Source organism: Xenopus tropicalis, chromosome 2 (assembly GCF_000004195.4).
Source record: "Xenopus tropicalis strain Nigerian chromosome 2, UCB_Xtro_10.0, whole genome shotgun sequence".
In the NCBI taxonomy this organism is placed as follows: domain Eukaryota; kingdom Metazoa; phylum Chordata; class Amphibia; order Anura; family Pipidae; genus Xenopus; species Xenopus tropicalis.
Window position 1 is genome coordinate 180656390 of NC_030678.2, and position 19412 is coordinate 180675801.

At 56.6% G+C, this 19412-nt stretch overlaps 1 protein-coding gene across 1 annotated transcript; it reads left to right on the forward strand.

Moving 5' to 3' along the window:
• Window positions 1–374: 374 nt before the first annotated feature.
• ilk (integrin linked kinase) lies at window positions 375–18536 on the forward strand. The gene is given in 13 exon segments (NM_001127040.1): window positions 375–387; window positions 2063–2167; window positions 6617–6782; window positions 6931–7026; window positions 7170–7266; window positions 9329–9412; window positions 9702–9787; window positions 10064–10173; window positions 11688–11815; window positions 13583–13704; window positions 16093–16192; window positions 16770–16900; window positions 16980–18536. Coding segments are annotated over 12 exon segments (1359 nt in total). The 5' UTR covers window positions 375–387; window positions 2063–2078; the 3' UTR covers window positions 17130–18536.
• Window positions 18537–19412: the final 876 nt, after the last annotated feature.

A 19412-nucleotide genomic window follows, 5' to 3' on the forward strand; every position in this document is an offset into this window, starting at 1 on the left:
CTATTGAGTCTCAGCCGGAGTTCCCTCCCAATACACTAAAAGTACTTTGGAATAATCCCACCCCTACACACCGGCACCACATGGTCTCTCCCACTCCCAGTATCTCTCTATATAAGGACACAGACGGAGTGAAGCCTAGGTGGGCGGGGAATTATCCATAATAAGTTCTTATTGGTTGAACGCCGCTAGTCCCGCCTCGCTTCATTCATTTTTCTCTAACTTAGTAAAAGTTTCCGTGCTCTTGTTGGCTGTGCCGCGTACGCCCCGCCCACTCTTCCGTTTAATTGGCGGTCATTTCTTGCCACGCCTTAGGGGTACCGCCTATCTTGGGAATGTGACGTGTCTGCGGGAGCGCGCACGTACGGGTGGGGAGGAGCGCGCCTTGGGGTGAGTAAAGTCTCTCACCGACTGCTGTGGCACAAACGGCAAAAACCGGGAAGGGCGGGGCCTCTGGCTATGGGAGGGGCTTTATTAATGGCTACACACACGTATATTGTATTAATGCACCTGTAATCTGTATATATCATATAGTGTGGGGAGTGCCCCTCAGGGCCGAATACATAACTGTGGGGGTCTCACTGGGAAGCCTGGGGGTCTGTCATGGGGCAGAGTGTGTGCTGGGGCTGCATCTGTAGGGAGGGGAGGGTTCTGTCTCAGGGGGGGCCCTGGGGTGGGGGAGCACTGAGGGGGGGCCCTGGGGTGGGGGAGCACTGAGGGGGGTCCCTGGGGTGGGGAGAGACTGAGGGGGGTCCCTGGGGTGGGGGAGCACTGAGGGGGGGCCCTAGGGGTGGGGGAGAGACTGAGGGGGGTCCCTGGGGTGGGGGAGCACTGAGGGGGGTCCCTAGGGGTGGGGGAGCACTGAGGGGGGTCCCTGGGGTGGGGAGAGACTGAGGGGGGGCCCTGGGGTGGGGGAGAGACTGAGGGGGGTCCCTGGGGTGGGGGAGCACTGAGGGGGGTCCCTGGGGTGGGGAGAGACTGAGGGGGGTCCCTGGGGTGGGGAGAGACTGAGGGGGGCCCTGGGGTGGGGGAGCACTGAGGGGGGGCCCTAGGGGTGGGGGAGCACTGAGGGGGGTCCCTGGGGTGGGGAGAGACTGAGGGGGGGCCCTGGGGTGGGGGAGAGACTGAGGGGGGTCCCTGGGGTGGGGGAGCACTGAGGGGGGTCCCTGGGGTGGGGAGAGACTGAGGGGGGTCCCTGGGTGGGGAGAGACTGAGGGGGGGCCCTGGGGTGGGGGAGAGACTGAGGGGGTTCCCTGGGGTGGGGAGAGACTGAGGGGGTCCCTGGGGTGGGGAGAGACTGAGGGGGGGCCCTGGGGTGGGGGAGAGACTGAGGGGGTTCCCTGGGGTGGGGAGAGACTGAGGGGGGTCCCTGGGGTGGGGAGAGACTGAGGGGGGGCCCTGGGGTGGGGGGACAGACTGAGGGGAGTCCCTGGGGTGGGGGAGCACTGAGGGGGGTACGTAGGGGTGGGGAGCACTGAGGGGGGTACCTAGGGGTGGGGAGCACTGAGGGGGGTACCTAGGGGTGGGGACAGACTGAGGGGGGTCCCTGGGGTGGGGGAGCACTGAGGGGGGTACCTAGGGGTGGGGACAGACTGAGGGGGGTCCCTAGGGTGGGGAGCACTGAGGGGGGTACCTAGGGGTGGGGACAGACTGAGGGGGGTCCCTAGGGTGGGGCGCACTGAGGGGGTCCCTAGGGGTGGGGGACAGACTGAGGGGGGTCCCTGGGGTGGGGGAGCACTGAGGGGGTACCTAGGGGTGGGGACAGACTGAGGGGGGTCCCTAGGGTGGGGAGCACTGAGGGGGTACCTAGGGGTGGGGACAGACTGAGGGGGTCCCTAGGGTGGGGAGCACTGAGGGGGGTACCTAGGGGTGGGGACAGACTGAGGGGGTCCCTAGGGTGGGGAGCACTGAGGGGGGTACCTAGGGGTGGGGACAGACTGAGGGGGTCCCTAGGGTGGGGAGCACTGAGGGGGGTACCTAGGGGTGGGGACAGACTGAGGGGGGCCGTTGGTTAGAGTGCCCCTTGGGTGAGTGGATGGTGACAGGTTTGTGCTTTTCCTCTCAGGTCTCTTGTTGCCAAGATGGACGACATATTCGCTCAGTGTCGGGAAGGCAACGCCGTGGCTGTGCGGCTCTGGTTGGATAATACAGAGAATGATCTAAACCAGGGGTAAGTGGGCAGCTGTAATTGCACTTTGTAAGGGGCGGGGCAACTGTCATTTGATTGGTGTAACGGTTGTTGGGCAGAGGAGCTCACTTAGCCAAGTGAGGGGGTCACGTGGGAGGGGTTCCCAGCACCCAGGTTTGTATAAATACTGCCATCTGCTGTCCCTTCTGCGCCCCAATACTGGGGGGGCTCATTGCTGCAGGGGGGCAGCTTGTATTAATGTTCCGTAGCGTCAGCCAGTAACATCACAGTAACTGCAGGTAAATCAGTGGGTGTAGCCATGGTGTGTGAGTGATAAGGAGGCGGGGCTGCCCTGAGCCAATGGGAACACTTCAGCCAACATCCTAATAATAAGTTGGAGGCACATTGGGTACAGGGCAGGGCGGTACTGGGGGCACGTTGGGTACAGGGCAGGGGTGGTACTGGGGGCACGTTGGGTACAGGGCAGGGGTGGTACTGGGGGCACGTTGGTACGGGGCAGGGGTGGTACTGGGGGCACGTTGGGTACGGGGCAGGGGTGGTACTGGGGGCACGTTGGGTACGGGGCAGGGGTGGTACTGGGGGCACGTTGGGTACGGGGCAGGGGTGGTACTGGGGGGCACGTTGGGTACGGGGCAGGGGTGGTACTGGGGGGCATGTTGGGTACGGGGCAGGGGTGGTACTGGGGGCACGTTGGGTACGGGGCAGGGGTGGTACTGGGGGCATGTGGGTACGGGGCAGGGGGTGGTACTGGGGGCACGTTGGGTACGGGGCAGGGGTGGTACTGGGGGCATGTTGGGTACGGGGCAGGGAATTTATGGCTGTATCTGGGCTATTAAACCAGCGGTACTGGGGGCACAGTTGGGGGCACGTTGGGTACGGGGCAGGGAATTATGGCTGTATCTGGGCTATTAAACCAGCGGTACTGGGGGCACAGTTGGGGGCACGTTGGGTACGGGGCAGGGAATTTATGGCTGTATCCGGGCTATTAAACCAGCGGTACTGGGGCACGTTGGGTACGGGGCAGGGAATTTATGGCTGTATCTGGGCTATTAAACCAGCGGTACTGGGGGCACAGTTGGGGGCACGTTGGGTACGGGGCAGGGAATTTATGGCTGTATCTGGGCTATTAAACCAGCGGTACTGGGGGCACAGTTGGGGGCACGTTGGGTACGGGGCAGGGAATTTATGGCTGTATCTGGGCTATTAAACCAGCGGTACTGGGGGCACGTTGGGTACGGGGCAGGGAATTTATGGCTGTATCCGGGCTATTAAACCAGCGGTACTGGGGGCACAGTTGGGGGCACGTTGGGTACGGGGCAGGAAATTTATGGCTGTATCTGGGCTATTAAACCAGCGGTACTGGGGGCACAGTTGGGGGCACGTTGGGTACGGGGCAGGGAATTTATGGCTGTATCTGGGCTATTAAACCAGCGTTACTGGGGGCACAGTTGGGGGCACGTTGGGTACGGGGCAGGGAATTTATGGCTGTATCTGGGCTATTAAACCAGCGGTACTGGGGGCACAGTTGGGGGCACGTTGGGTACGGGGCAGGGAATTTATATCTGTATCTGGGCTATTAAACCAGCGGTACTGGGGGCACAGTTGGGGGCACGTTGGGTACGGGGCAGGGAATTTATGGCTGTATCTGGGCTATTAAACCAGCGGTACTGGGGGCACAGTTGGGGGCACGTTGGGTACAGGGCAGGAAATTTATGGCTGTATCTGGGCTATTAAACCAGCGGTACTGGGGGCACAGTTGGGGGCACGTTGGGTACGGGGCAGGGAATTTATGGCTGTATCTGGGCTATTAAACCAGCGGTACTGGGGGCACAGTTGGAGGCACGGTGGGTACAGGGCAGGAAATTTATGGCTGTATCTGGGCTATTAAACCAGCGGTACTGGGGGCACGTTGGGTACGGGGCAGGGAATTTATGGCTGTATCTGGGCTATTAAACCAGCGGTACTGGGGGCACAGTTGGGGGCACGTTGGGTACGGGGCAGGGAATTTATGGCTGTATCTGGGCTATTAAACCAGCGGTACTGGGGGCACAGTTGGGGGCACGTTGGGTACGGGGCAGGGAATTTATGGCTGTATCTGGGCTATTAAACCAGCGGTACTGGGGGCACAGTTGGGGGCACGTTGGGTACGGGGCAGGGAATTTATGGCTGTATCTGGGCTATTAAACCAGCGGTACTGGGGGCACAGTTGGGGGCACGTTGGGTACGGGGCAGGGAATTTATATCTGTATCTGGGCTATTAAACCAGCGGTACTGGGGGCACAGTTGGGGGCACGTTGGGTACGGGGCAGGGAATTTATGGCTGTATCTGGGCTATTAAACCAGCGGTACTGGGGCACAGTTGGGGGCACGTTGGGTACAGGGCAGGAAATTTATGGCTGTATCTGGGCTATTAAACCAGCGTTACTGGGGGCACAGTTGGGGGCACGTTGGGTACGGGGCAGGGAATTTATGGCTGTATCTGGGCTATTAAACCAGCGGTACTGGGGGCACAGTTGGGGGCACGTTGGGTACGGGGCAGGGAATTTATGGTTGTATCTGGGCTATTAAACCAGCGGTACTGGGGGCACAGTTGGGGGCACGTTGGGTACGGGGCAGGGAATTTATGGCTGTATCTGGGCTATTAAACCAGCGGTACTGGGGGCACAGTTGGGGGCACGTTGGGTACAGGGCAGGGAATTTATGGCTGTATCTGGGCTATTAAACCAGCGGTACTGGGGGCACAGTTGGGGGCACGTTGGGTACGGGGCAGGAAATTTATGGCTGTATCTGGGCTATTAAACCAGCGGTACTGGGGGCACAGTTGGGGGCACGTTGGGTACAGGGCAGGGAATTTATGGCTGTATCTGGGCTATTAAACCAGCGTTACTGGGGGCACAGTTGGGGGCACGTTGGGTACGGGGCAGGGAATTTATGGCTGTATCTGGGCTATTAAACCAGCGGTACTGGGGGCACAGTTGGGGACACGTTGGGTACGGGGCAGGGAATTTATGGCTGTATCTGGGCTATTAAACCAGCGGTACTGGGGGCACAGTTGGGGGCACGTTGGGTACAGGGCAGGGAATTTATGGCTGTATCTGGGCTATTAAACCAGCGGTACTGGGGGCACAGTTGGGGGCACGTTGGGTACGGGGCAGGGAATTTATGGCTGTATCTGGGCTATTAAACCAGCGGTACTGGGGGCACGTTGGGTACGGGGCAGGGAATTTATGGCTGTATCTGGGCTATTAAACCAGCGGTACTGGGGGCACAGTTGGAGGCACGGTGGGTACAGGGCAGGGAATTTATGGCTGTATCTGGGCTATTAAACCAGCGGTACTGGGGGCACAGTTGGGGGCACGTTGGGTACGGGGCAGGGAATTTATGGCTGTATCTGGGCTATTAAACCAGCGGTACTGGGGGCACAGTTGGGGGCACGTTGGGTACAGGGCAGGGAATTTATGGCTGTATCTGGGCTATTAAACCAGCGGTACTGGGGGCACAGTTGGGGGCACGTTGGGTACGGGGCAGGGAATTTATGGCTGTATCTGGCTATTAAACCAGCGTTACTGGGGGCACAGTTGGGGGCACGTTGGGTACAGGGCAGGGAATTTATGGCTGTATCTGGGCTATTAAACCAGCGGTACTGGGGGCACAGTTGGGGACACGTTGGGTACGGGGCAGGGAATTTATGGCTGTATCTGGGCTATTAAACCAGCGGTACTGGGGGCACAGTTGGGGGCACGTTGGGTACGGGGCAGGGAATTTATGGCTGTATCTGGGCTATTAAACCAGCGGTACTGGGGGCACAGTTGGAGGCACGGTGGGTACAGGGCAGGGAATTTATGGCTGTATCTGGGCTATTAAACCAGCGGTACTGGGGGCACAGTTGGGGGCACGTTGGGTACGGGGCAGGGAATTTATGGCTGTATCTGGGCTATTAAACCAGCGGTACTGGGGGCACAGTTGGGGGCACGTTGGGTACGGGGCAGGGAATTTATGGCTGTATCTGGGCTATTAAACCAGCGGTACTGGGGGCACAGTTGGGGGCACGTTGGGTACAGGGCAGGGAATTTATGGCTGTATCTGGGCTATTAAACCAGCGGTACTGGGGGCACAGTTGGGGGCACGTTGGGTACGGGGCAGGGAATTTATGGCTGTATCTGGGCTATTAAACCAGCGGCACTGGGGGCACGGTGGGTACAGGGCAGTACTATGGCACAGTTGGGGGCACGGTGGGTACAGGGCAGGGGCAGTACTGTAGCACAGTTGGGGGCACGTTGGGTACGGGGCAGGGAATTTATGGCTGTATCTGGGCTATTAAACCAGCGGTACTGGGGGCACGGTTGGGGGCACGTTGGGTACAGGGCAGGGGCAGTGCTGTGGCACAGTTGGGGGCACGGTGGGTACAGGGCAGTACTGTAGCACAGTTGGGGGCACGTTTCCCGCTGACGCGGCGCTTGTATGTTGCAGGGACGACCATGGGTTCAGCCCGTTACACTGGGCGTGCCGCGAGGGGCGGAGTAACATAGTGGACATGCTGATAATGAGAGGCGCCAGAATCAACGTTATGAATCGGGGAGATGACACCCCACTCCACCTTGCCGCCAGCCATGGGCACCGGGACATTGTACAGAAGGTTGGTATATTGGGTCACATGACCACATGTTTACTATTCCTGCATACAGGGCTTTGTACCATTGATATGATTGGCAAGTGTGGGGCCCCTAGGTGCTCCCCCCAGCTCCCCTATGTTTCCTTCCTGTGACCCCTCTTCTCCTTCGCAGCTGATTCAGTATAAGGCCGACGTCAACGCAGTCAATGAACATGGCAACGCCCCCTTGCACTACGCTTGCTTCTGGGCACAGGAGGAGGTGGCCGAGGTGAGTAGCCCCCCTGAATGTCTGTTTGTAGCCCCTGAATGTCTGTTTGTAGCCCCCCCTGAATGTCAGTTACTTTTTATTCCAGCTATCATTCCCCACTCCCTCCCCCCTGGGGCATCACCCACCCACTCTCTCTCCCATAGGACCTGGTGAATAACTCGGGCCTGATCTATATCTGTAACAAGTATGGTGAAACCCCGCTGGACAAGGCCAAGGCTCAACTAAAGGAACTGCTGAAAGGTAAATGGGACAGTATTGAATGTGAGTAAAGATAGAGGTGAGTGTGAGTAAGGATAGAGGTGAGTGTGAGTGTTGGGGCAGCAGTAGGTAGGGGCAGGGATGATGAGATTCTACAGCAGTGGGTGGGGGTGATCAATAGACACATTGGGGCTTATGTACAAACACTGGGCAACCAATCAGATTTGCTCTGTGCTCTCCCTGCAGCAGCTGATGTAGGGCAAGTTCTGACCCACTGTATTGGACAGACAGACTGTTGTATGGGCAAATCACCACATTCTCTCCCCCCCCACATACACCCCAAACACATGTTATTAGCTGAGGAGACCCCCAACCCCAAATGCTGACCTATATTATGTTAGTAGCTGAGGAGACCCCCAACCCCAAATGCTGACCTATATTATGTTAGTAGCTGAGGAGACCTCCAGCCAACTGAAACAACCATTATGCAGTTGTAAATAATGGCACATTGATGTCTATGAACAATAAATCCAGATCCTAAAAAGATTATACAGTCGGAGCCTGGTGGCACCCCAAATACATTCAGTACAGTGAGAGTCGTAGCCTAGTGGCACCCCAAATACATTCAGTACAGTGAGAGTCGGTGCCTAGTGGCCCCCCAAATACATTCAGTACAATGAGAGTCGGAGCCTAGTTGCCCCCCAAATACATTCAGTACAGTGAGAGTCGGAGCCTAGTGGCACCCCAAATACATTCAGTACAGTGTGAGTCGGAGCCTAGTGGCACCCCAAATACATTCAGTACAGTGAGAGTCGGAGCCTAGTGGCACCCCAAATACATTCAGTACAGTGAGAGTCTCAGCCTAGTGGCACCCCAAATACATTCAGTACAGTGAGAGTCGGAGCCTAGTGGCACCCCAAATACATTCAGTACAGTGTGAGTCTCAGCCTAGTGGCACCCCAAATACATTCAGTACAGTGAGAGTCGGAGCCTAGTGGCACCCCAAATACATTCAGTACAGTGAGAGTCGGAGCCTAGTGGCACCCCAAATACATTCAGTACAGTGTGAGTCTCAGCCTAGTGGCACCCCAAATACATTCAGTACAGTGAGAGTCGGAGGCCTAGTGGCACCCCAAATACATTCAGTACAGTGAGAGTCTCAGCCTAGTGGCACCCCAAATACATTCAGTACAGTGAGAGTCGGAGCCTAGTGGCACCCCAAATACATTCAGTACAGTGTGAGTCGGAGCCTAGTGGCACCCCAAATACATTCAGTACAGTGAGAGTCGGAGCCTAGTGGCACCCCAAATACATTCAGTACAGTGAGAGTCTCAGCCTAGTGGCACCCCAAATACATTCAGTACAGTGAGAGTCGGAGCCTAGTGGCACCCCAAATACATTCAGTACAGTGAGAGTCGGAGCCTAGTGGCACCCCAAATACATTCAGTACAGTGAGAGTCGGAGCCTAGTGGCACCCCAAATACATTCAGTACAGTGTGAGTCGGAGCCTAGTGGCACCCCAAATACATTCAGTACAGTGAGAGTCGGAGCCTAGTGGCACCCCAAATACATTCAGTACAGTGAGAGTCGGAGCCTAGTGGCACCCCAAATACATTCAGTACAGTGAGAGTCGGAGCCTAGTGGCACCCCAAATACATTCAGTACAGTGAGAGTCGGAGCCTAGTGGCACCCCAAATACATTCAGTACAGTGAGAGTCGGAGCCTAGTGGCACCCCAAATACATTCAGTACAGTGAGAGTCGGAGCCTAGTGGCACCCCAAATACATTCAGTACAGTGAGAGTCGGAGCCTAGTGGCACCCCAAATACATTCAGTACAGTGAGAGTCGGAGCCTAGTGGCACCCCAAATACATTCAGTACAGTGAGAGTCTCAGCCTAGTGGCACCCCAAATACATTCAGTACAGTGAGAGTCGGAGCCTAGTGGCACCCCAAATACATTCAGTACAGTGAGAGTCGGAGCCTAGTGGCACCCCAAATACATTCAGTACAGTGAGAGTCGGAGCCTAGTGGCACCCCATTATAGGATTCATGTCTAATGATGGGGGGTTATATAGGATAATGACTAACGGGGGTTTTCTTGCAGATCGAGCAGAGAAGATGGGGCAGAGTATGAGCAGGATCCCCTATAAAGACACTTTCTGGAAAGGGACAACTCGAACCCGACCACGTGAGACCAGCCTTCCCCCCCCCCCCCCCCATATATGACCACCCCACCTCTAAACTGCACCCCCATATACCATTATATCCTCTTGTCTTTCAGCCTTAGCAGCTCTATGTTACCCCCTATGTTTCCCCCTGTCGCTTGCCTGATGCTTTTTTCTTGCCCCCCCCCTTTGGCTCACTGATAATACCCCTTACTACTTCTGGATGATGCCATGATGCCCCCCTTCACTTCTTGTTATGGCCGTGCCACCCAGCTCTCCATATTGCCCTCACCCCCAACCTTCTCCCTACAGGTAACGGCACCCTGAACAAACAGGCCGGCATTGACTACAAGCAGCTGACCCTCAGCCACAAACTCAATGACAACCATTCTGGAGAGGTGAGACCCCCGACTTGGGCCCTCAGTCCTGCCCCTCTGCCCCCTTAATGCCTTCTTGCACTCTCACCCCCAGATTCCTGCCCTGTCTCCATGATAATAGGGGGCACCAAAGCCTAAATAACATCATGGGGTTTGGGTAAAACTCCTGAACGAGCAGGATTGGGGGCACCCCTGCATCCCCCCCTTCCCCCAACTGTGTTTCATTCAGATTCTGAGCATTTACCCACTAATTGTATTTGTCCCCCTTATCCCTCCGGCCCATTGGGGTCCCTGCAGCTCTGGAAGGGGCGTTGGCAAGGAAATGACATCATTATCAAGGTGCTGAAAATCCGGGACTGGAGCACAAGGAAGAGTCGAGACTTCAATGAGGAATACCCCAAACTAAGGTGGGATACGGAACAAGCCCCCCTTATTATCTCATATCATCTAGTAATGCCTCTCAGAGTCAGGCTGTAATGGGACAGTCCGGGGCTGTATAGGGAGAGACATGTGAGTGAGAGACAGCAGGGTACTGGGCTGTATAGGGATAGACATGTGAGTGAGAGACAGCAGGGTACTGGGCTGTATAGGGAGAGACATGTGAGTGAGGGGCAGTAGGAAGAGACAGCAGGGTGCTGGGCTGTATGGGGAGAGACATGTGAGTGAGGGGCGGTAGGAAGAGACAGCAGGGTACTGGGCTGTATAGGGAGAGACATGTGAGTGAGGGGCAGTAGGAAGAGACAGCAGGGTACTGGGCTGCATGGGGAGAGACATGTGAGTGAGGGGCAGTAGGAAGAGACAGCAGGGTGCTGGGCTGTATAGGGAGAGACATGTGAGTGAGGGGCAGTAGGAAGAGACAGCAGGGTACTGGGCTGCATGGGGAGAGACATGTGAGCGAGGGGCAGTAGGAAGAGACAGCAGGGTACTGGGCTGCATGGGGAGAGACATGTGAGTGAGGGGCAGTAGGAAGAGACAGCAGGGTGCTGGGCTGTATGGGGAGAGACATGTGAGTGAGGGGTGGTAGGAAGAGACAGCAGGGTGCTGGGCTGCATGGGGAGAGACATGTGAGTGAGGGGTGGTAGGAAGAGACAGCAGGGTACTGGGCTGTATGGGGAGAGACATGTGAGTGAGGGGTGGTAGGAAGAGACAGCAGGGTGCTGGGCTGTATGGGGAGAGACATGTGAGTGAGGGGTGGTAGGAAGAGACAGCAGGGTACTGGGCTGCATGGGGAGAGACATGTGAGTGAGGGGCAGTAGGAAGAGACAGCAGGGTGCTGGGCTGCATGGGGAGAGACATGTGAGTGAGGGGCAGTAGGAAGAGACAGCAGGGTGCTGGGCTGTATAGGGAGAGACATGTGAGTGAGGGGCAGTAGGAAGAGACAGCAGGGTGCTGGGCTGCATGGGGAGAGACATGTGAGTGAGGGGCAGTAGGAAGAGACAGCAGGGTGCTGGGCTGTATAGGGAGAGACATGTGAGTGAGGGGCAGTAGGAAGAGACAGCAGGGTACTGGGCTGTATGGGGAGAGACATGTGAGTGAGGGGCAGTAGGAAGAGACAGCAGGGTGCTGGGCTGTATGGGGAGAGACATGTGAGTGAGGGGCAGTAGGAAGAGACAGCAGGGTGCTGGGCTGTATGGGGAGAGACATGTGAGTGAGGGGCAGTAGGAAGAGACAGCAGGGTGCTGGGCTGTATGGGGAGAGACATGTGAGCGAGGGGCAGTAGGAAGCGACAGCAGGGTGCTGGGCTGTATGGGGAGAGACATGTGAGTGAGGGGCAGTAGGAAGAGACAGCAGGGTACTGGGCTGTATGGGGAGAGACATGCATGATTCTATCCTCTGAACATTTAGTGCCCCCAGCCCCCCATCCCAACCATTGTGCTCCTCTCCCCACTCACCCTCCTCTTATCCCCATTTCTATCCCCAGGATCTTCTCTCACCCCAATGTTCTGCCAGTTCTGGGTGCCTGTCAGTCCCCCCCCGCGCCCCACCCTGTGCTCATCACTCACTGGATGCCGTACGGGTCCCTCTATAATGTCCTGCACGAGGGCACAAGTAAGTGGCTTGGGAATGGGGGGGGGGTATTAATTATACTATAGTGAGTAGGAGGGGGGGGAGAACTCACTAGTGAGGGGCACAAGCAGGGAGGTACTAATGAGAAGCGCAGGGGGAATGGGGGGAGAACCATGTGACTGTATGGGGTACTTGCCCACTGCCGTGTGACTGTATGGGGTACTTGCCCACTGCCGTGTGACTGTATGGGGTACTTGCCCACTGCCGTGTGACTGTATGGGGTACTTGCCCACTGCCGTGTGACTGTATGGGGTACTTGCCCACTGCCGTGTGACTGTATGGGGTACTTGCCCACTGCCGTGTGACTGTATGGGGTACTTGCCCACTGCCGTGTGACTGTATGGGGTACTTGCCCACTGCCGTGTGACTGTATGGGGTACTTGCTCACTGCCATGTGACTGTATGGGGTACTTGCTCACTGCCATGTGACTGTATGGGGTACTTGCCCACTGCCGTGTGAGTGTATGGGGGTACTTGCTCATAAACGTGACTGTATGGGGTACTTGCTCACTGCCATGTGACTGTATGGGGTACTTGCCCACTGCCGTGTGAGTGTATGGGGTACTTGCTCATAAACGTGACTGTATGGGGTACTTGCTCACTGCCATGTGACTGTATGGGGTACTTGCCCACTGCCGTGTGAGTGTATGGGGTACTTGCTCATAAACGTGACTGTATGGGGTACTTGCTCACTGCCATGTGACTGTATGGGGTACTTGCCCACTGCCGTGTGAGTGTATGGGGTACTTGCTCATAAACGTGACTGTATGGGGTACTTGCTCACTGCCGTGTGACTGTATGGGGTACAGCCATGTGAGTGTATGGGGTACAGCCATGTGAGTGTATGGGGTAGTTGCCCAGCCATGTGAGTGTATGGGGTAGTTGCCCAGACATGTGAGTGTATGGGGTACTTGCTCACTAACATGTGAATGTACGGGGTAGTTACCCAGACATGTGAGTGTAGTTACGGGGTAGTTACCCAGACATGTGAGTGTATGGGGTAGTTGCCCAGGCAGGTGAGTGTATGGGGTACTTGCTCACTAACATGTGAATGTACGGTGTAGTTACCCAGACATGTGAGTGTATGGGGTACTTGCTCACTAACATGTGAATGTACGGGGTAGTTACCCAGACATGTGAGTGTATGGGGTAGTTGCCCAGACATGTGACTGTACGGGGTACTTGCTCACTAACGTGACTGTACGGGGTAGTTGCCCAGACATGTGAGTGTACGGGGTACTTGCTCACTAACGTGACTGTACGGGGTAGTTACCCAGACATGTGAGTGTATGGGGTAGTTGCCCAGACATGTGACTGTACGGGGTACTTGCTCACTAACGTGACTGTACGGGGTAGTTGCCCAGACATGTGAGTGTATGGGGTACTTGCTCACTAACATGTGAGTGTATGGGGTAGTTGCCCAGACAGGTGAGTGTATGGGGTACTTGCTCACTAACATGTGACTGTATGGGGTAGTTACCCAGACATGTCAGTGTATGGGGTAGTTGCCCAGACAGGTGAGTGTATGGGGTACTTGCTCACTAACATGTGACTGTATGGGGTAGTTACCCAGACATGTGAGTGTATGGGGTAGTTGGCCAGACATGTGAGTGTATGGGGTACTTGCTCACTAACATGTGACTGTACGGGGTAGTTGCCCAGACATGTGACTGTATGGGGTAGTTGCCCAGACATGTGACTGTACGGGGTACTTGCTCACTAACATGTGACTGCGTGGGGCACTTACAGATCTGGTGGTGGATCAGTGCCAGGCAGTGAAGTTTGGGTTGGACATCGCTCGGGGAATGGCCTTCCTACACACCCTGGAGCCGCTCATCCCACGCCATTACCTGAACAGCCGCAGCGTCATGGTGAGTCCCCCACTTATACCCCCTCCCCCCATGCATGGGCTGCTCCCGCTTCTGCCCGCTCGCTTCCTGCTGCCCCGCCCCTTACTAACGCCACTTCCTTTATCATTTCCTAGGAAACCTTTAAGCGCTTTGATATTTGCTGTTTCCTCCCACGGTTAGTTCTTCTCACTAAATTTCCCACAATCCCATATGTTTTCTATCTGTCCCATCTTCATGCCCCCATCTGCCCCATCTTCATGCCCCCCCTGCCCCACACCTGGTTGTGTGTATGTGCTTAGGCCCAATCACCGTCCATTCCTGCTGCCCCGCTCTCCTTGCCTTGTTCTCATTCTGTGCCGCCCATTACTTCCCCTTTACTTGCCCCTTCCCCCAATGCATCCCTTCCCTATCCTTGCCATTCTCCCCGCCCCCTTCCCTTCCATTCTCCCCGCCCCCTTCCCTATCCTTGCCTTCTCCCCGCCCCCTTCCATTCTCCCCGCCCCCTTCCCTTGCCTTCTCCCCGCCCCCTTCTTCCCTTCCCTTCTCCCCGCCCCCTTCCCTTTCATTCTCCCCGCCCCCTTCCCTTCCATTCTCCCCGCCCCTCTTCCCTTCCATTCTCCCCGCCCCCCTTGCCTTTCATTCTCCCCTTCCCTTCTCCCCGCCCCTCTTCCCTTCCATTCTCCCCGCCCCTCTTCCCTTCCATTCTCCCCGCCCCCTTCCCTTCTCCCCTTCCCTTCCATTCTCCCCGCCCCTTCTCCCCTTCCCTTCCATTCTCCCTGCCCCTTCCATTCTCCCCGCCCCTTCTCCCCTTCCCTTCCATTCTCCCTGCCCCCTTCCATTCTCCCCGCCCCTTCTCCCCTTCCATTCTCCCCGCCCCCTTCCATTCTCCCCGCCCCCTTCCATTCTCCCCGCCCCCTTCCCTTGCCTTCTCCCAGCCCCCTTCTCCCCTTCCCTTGCCTTCTCCAGCCCCCTTCTCCCCTTCCCTTGCCTTCTCCCAGCCCCCTTCTCCCCTTCCCTTGCCTTCTCCCAGCCCCCTTCTCCCCTTCCCTTGCCTTCTCCCCGCCCCCTTCCATTCTCCCTGCTCCCTTCCCTTCCATTCTCCCTGCTCCCTTCCCTTCCATTCTCCCTGCCCCCTTCCCTTGCCTTCTCCCAGCCCCCTTCTCCCCTTCCCTTCCATTCTCCCCGCCCCCTTCCATTCTCCCTGCTCCCTTCCCTTCCATTCTCCCTGCCCCCTTCCCTTACCTTCTCCCAGCACCCTTCTCCCCTTCCCTTCCATTCTCCCCGCCCCCTTCCATGCTCCCTTCCCTTCCATTCTCCCTGCCCCCTTCCATTTTCCCTGCCCCCTTCCCTTGCCTTCTCCCCGCCCCCTCCCCTTCCATTCTCCCAGTCCCCTTCCCTTGCCTTCTGCCCGCCCCCTTTCCTTCCCTTCTCCCTCCCCCTTCCCTTGCTTTCCCTCCGCCCCTTTCCCTTCCCCCCTTCCCTTGCCTTGTCCCCGCCCCCTTCCTACGCTGCACTCTGATTTCCCTTCTCCCTCCCCCTTCCCTTGCTTTCCCTCCGCCCCTTTCCCTTCCCACCCCTTCCCTTGCCTTGTCCCCGCCCCCTTCCTACGTTGCACTCTGATTTCCCTTCTCCCTCCCCCTTCCCTTGCTTTCCCTCCGCCCCTTTCCCTTCCCCCCCTTCCCTTGCCTTGTCCCCGCCCCCTTCCTACGTTGCACTCTGATTTCCCTTCTCCCTCCCCCTTCCCTTGCTTTCCCTCCGCCCCTTTCCCTTCCCACCCCTTCCCTTGCCTTGTCCCCGCCCCCTTCCCACGTTGCACTCTGATTTCCCTTCTCCCTCCCCCTTCCCTTGCTTTCCCTCTGCCCCTTTCCCTTCCCCCCCCTTCCCTTGCCTTGTCCCCGCCCCCTTCCTACGTTGCACTCTGATTTCCCTTCTCCCTCCCCCTTCCCTTGCTTTCCCTCCGCCCCTTTCCCTTCCCGCCCCCTTCCCACGTTGCACTCTGATTTCCCTTCTCCCTCCCCCTTCCCTTGCTTTCCCTCTGCCCCTTGCCCCCCTTCCCTTGCCTTGTCCCCGCCCCCTTCCCACGTTGCACTCTGACATACCTTCTCCCTCCCCCTTCCCTTGCTTTCCCTCCGCCCCTTTCCCTTCCCCCCCTTCCCTTGCCTTGTCCCCGCCCCCTTCCCACGTTGCACTCTGATTTCCCTTCTCCCTCCCCCTTCCCTTGCTTTCCCTCCACCCCTTTCCCTTCCCCCCCTTCCCTTGCCTTGTCCCCGCCCCCTTCCCACGTTGCACTCTGATTTCCCTTCTCCCTCCCCCTTCCCTTGCTTTCCCTCTGCCCCTTGCCCCCCTTCCCTTGCCTTGTCCCCGCCCCCTTCCCACGTTGCACTCTGACATACCTTCTCCCAATGGCAGATTGATGAGGACATGACGGCCCGGATCAGCATGGCGGATGTGAAGCTCTCCTTCCAGTGCCCGGGCCGGATATACAGCCCCGCGTGGGTGGCGCCTGAGGGTGAGGCTCCTCTTTGCTTCTCTATGGGGGGCCCCTGTCAGGGGGCTCTGTCCTGTTATTGGATGGCCTCGTATCGAATGATAATGCACATTAGGGAGTTATTTATATAGCGCTTTAAGCAAGGCAGCCATGACAGGCGCACTAAGCATGCTGGGACACCGGCAGGGCCACAGGGATCATCAATAGCCAATCCCTTAAAGGAGTACTACACCCCCCCCCCCACCCAGCTATAATAGCCCCCTAAACTGCCCAGACCCCCCTCCCCTCTCCCTTATCGCAAACCCCAACCTAAAAGAGCAGCTGGGTACCTGGGCGCCATGGTCTGTTCAGTGGGAGAAGCTTCGGGTTTCGGCGCCGGCACGGGCCCTACAGGGGCACAAGCAGTGACGCCGATTGCCCCAAAAGATGGCGCCCAGGTACCCAGGGGGCTCTTATAGCTGGGGGGTGTAGTTTTCCTTGAAGCTCCTCCCACTCCAGCCTTCCGTCCCAGCACCTAGGTAGGGGTGCCAGTGTGGCGGTGCCGCTGCTGTTTGTGGGCACTACAGTGATTGAGTTCCATCTTGGCTCCTCCCTTTAGCGCTGCAGAAACGCCCTGAGGATATTAACCGTCGCTCTGCCGACATGTGGAGTTTCGCTGTTCTGCTGTGGGAGCTGGTGACCCGGGAGGTTCCGTTCGCCGATCTCTCCAACATGGAGATTGGCATGAAGGTGAGGTTTTGGGTGGAGTGGGAGGAGCTTAAGCGATGACTGGGTTTCAGGAGGGTGACGAGTTCTGGGTGTGTTCTAGGTGTCCCTTGAAGGCCTCCGTCCCACCATCCCCCCGGGGATCTCGCCCCATATCTGCAAGCTGATGAAGATCTGTATGAACGAGGACCCGGCCAAGCGCCCCAAGTTTGACATGATCGTCCCCATCTTGGAGAAGATGCAGGAGAAATAAGTGCGCGGCCGACACTCGCACAACCGCTATACTAGTGCCAACACACAAACTCACAGCTACACAATCACACAGCCTGCCCGGCCGTGCCACGCGGGTACTAAGTGCCTTTGCATGAATGAGAAATTTGCCCAAACCTGCCCTGTGGCAAATGGGCAGTGGCACCTACTATTGCCATTATCTGGGGTACAGAGAACCCACTATTGCCATAGCCTGGGGTACAGAGAGCCCACTATTACCATAGCCTGGGGTACATAGCTAGGGTACATAGAACCCACTATTGCCATAGCCTGGGGTACATAGCTAGGGTACATAGAACCCACTATTGCCATAGCCTGGGGTACAGAGAGCCCACTATTACCATAGCCTGGGGTACATAGCTAGGGTACATAGAACCCACTATTGCCATAGCCTGGGGTACAGAGAGCCCACTATTGCCATTATCTGGGGTACAGAGAACCCACTATTGCCATAGCCTGGGGTACAGAGAGCCCACTATTACCATAGCCTGGGGTACATAGCTAGGGTACATAGAACCCACTATTGCCATAGCCTGGGGTACAGAGAGCCCACTATTACCATAGCCTGGGGTACATAGCTAGGGTACATAGAACCCACTATTGCCATAGCCTGGGGTACAGAGAGCCCACTATTACCATAGCCTGAGGGACATAGGCAGGGTACAGCAAGCCCACTATTGCAATAGCCTGGGGTACAGAGAGCCCACTATTACCATTGCCTGGGGTACATAGTTAGGGTACATAGAACCCACTATTGCCATAGCCTGGGGTACAGAGAGCCCACTATTACCATAGCCTGGGGTACAAAGAACCCACCGAAAGTGCCAGCTGGGGCATGTGGGTGGGGTATGGGCACCCCATCGCCATAGTTACGGGCACATAGGCAGGGTATCAGGAGCCCACCGTCTGTCCCTGGCACCGGGGCGTGGGCACAGCCCATTCTGGCCTTTAACACTCATCATTTCACTAGAACCTTTGGGGTCCATTTGCATTTCTGGGTTTGCCCCATACAGTTGGTCCCTGCTGACTCAGTACCGGTACCGTGTAACAAGCGGCAGGAACCAGTATGTTCAGAAGCAGCTCTGATTGGTTACTGGGGGCCGGCTGGTGTTTGTGTGTCGGTTACTGCCGAGTTTTGTTTGGTGCAATCGTGCAGGTACCGCCCCCTTCCTATATCTGCCCCGCCTCCACTGCCGCTGCCACCCATATATATATAGCGCCTGTCCTGCAAGTGTATAAATATTTATATCTGTATCACTATGCCATGTATCTTACTGTATGGGGGTGCCCACCGCTCCCCTCTTTCAGCCCAAGAAAGCTAAAGTATTTTTTTTATATAAATTAACCCTTTGCACCTTGTGACAAACTAATAAATATTATTTTAAAAATACGATTAGTCGTTTGATTCTACAAAATAAAAAGAAAAACTTCCAAGTGGTTTCTCTTCAATATTCTGCTGTTTCTGTTCCGCCATTGATGTGACATTTGGCGGCAGCGGTGGGATCCAAACATCTCAAACGGGATTGTCACAAACCCAGTTAGAAAGCACGGAACAAGATCGTGATCATGGATTGGCTACACAGGGCTTGCAAGGAGTGAAATGGCTGCCAGAGCCCAAATACATGAACTCATTGCCCTGGCCCTCTCGTGGGCTCTCCTACTGGGGCCGAGTCTCGCTGGCTCTCCTACTGGAACCGAGCGCCGCTAACTCTCCTACTGGAACCGAGCGCCGCTAACTCTCCTACTGGAACCGAGCGCCGCTAACTCTCCTACTGGAACCGAGCGCCGCTAACTCTCCTACTGGAACCGAGCGCCGCTAACTCTCCTACTGGAACCGAGCGCCGCTAACTCTCCTACTGGAACCGAGCGCCGCTAACTCTCCTACTGGAACCGAGCGCCGCTAACTCTCCTACTGGAACCGAGCGCCGCTAACTCTCCTACTGGAACCGAGTGCCGCTAACTCTCCTACTGGGACCGAGCGCCGCTAACTCTCCTACTAAACAAACAAAAGGAATTCTGGGAGTGAATTCCAAACAAAGTTCCATTTACATGGGTTTACCCTATAGGCTAACGCTCACCCACTGGGTTTAAAGCAAAAGTCAGGACAACTAATCAGATTCCCAACTACAGACCGGTTTTGCCCTTCTTGGGGCCCCTCAGTGTAGCGCAGTCTCCTCAACCTTAATGATTTGTTTGTGAAACCACATGGTGACTCTCCCTAAGCCGATCAGAGAACCCCGCACTGCACTGATATAAGGGACTCATT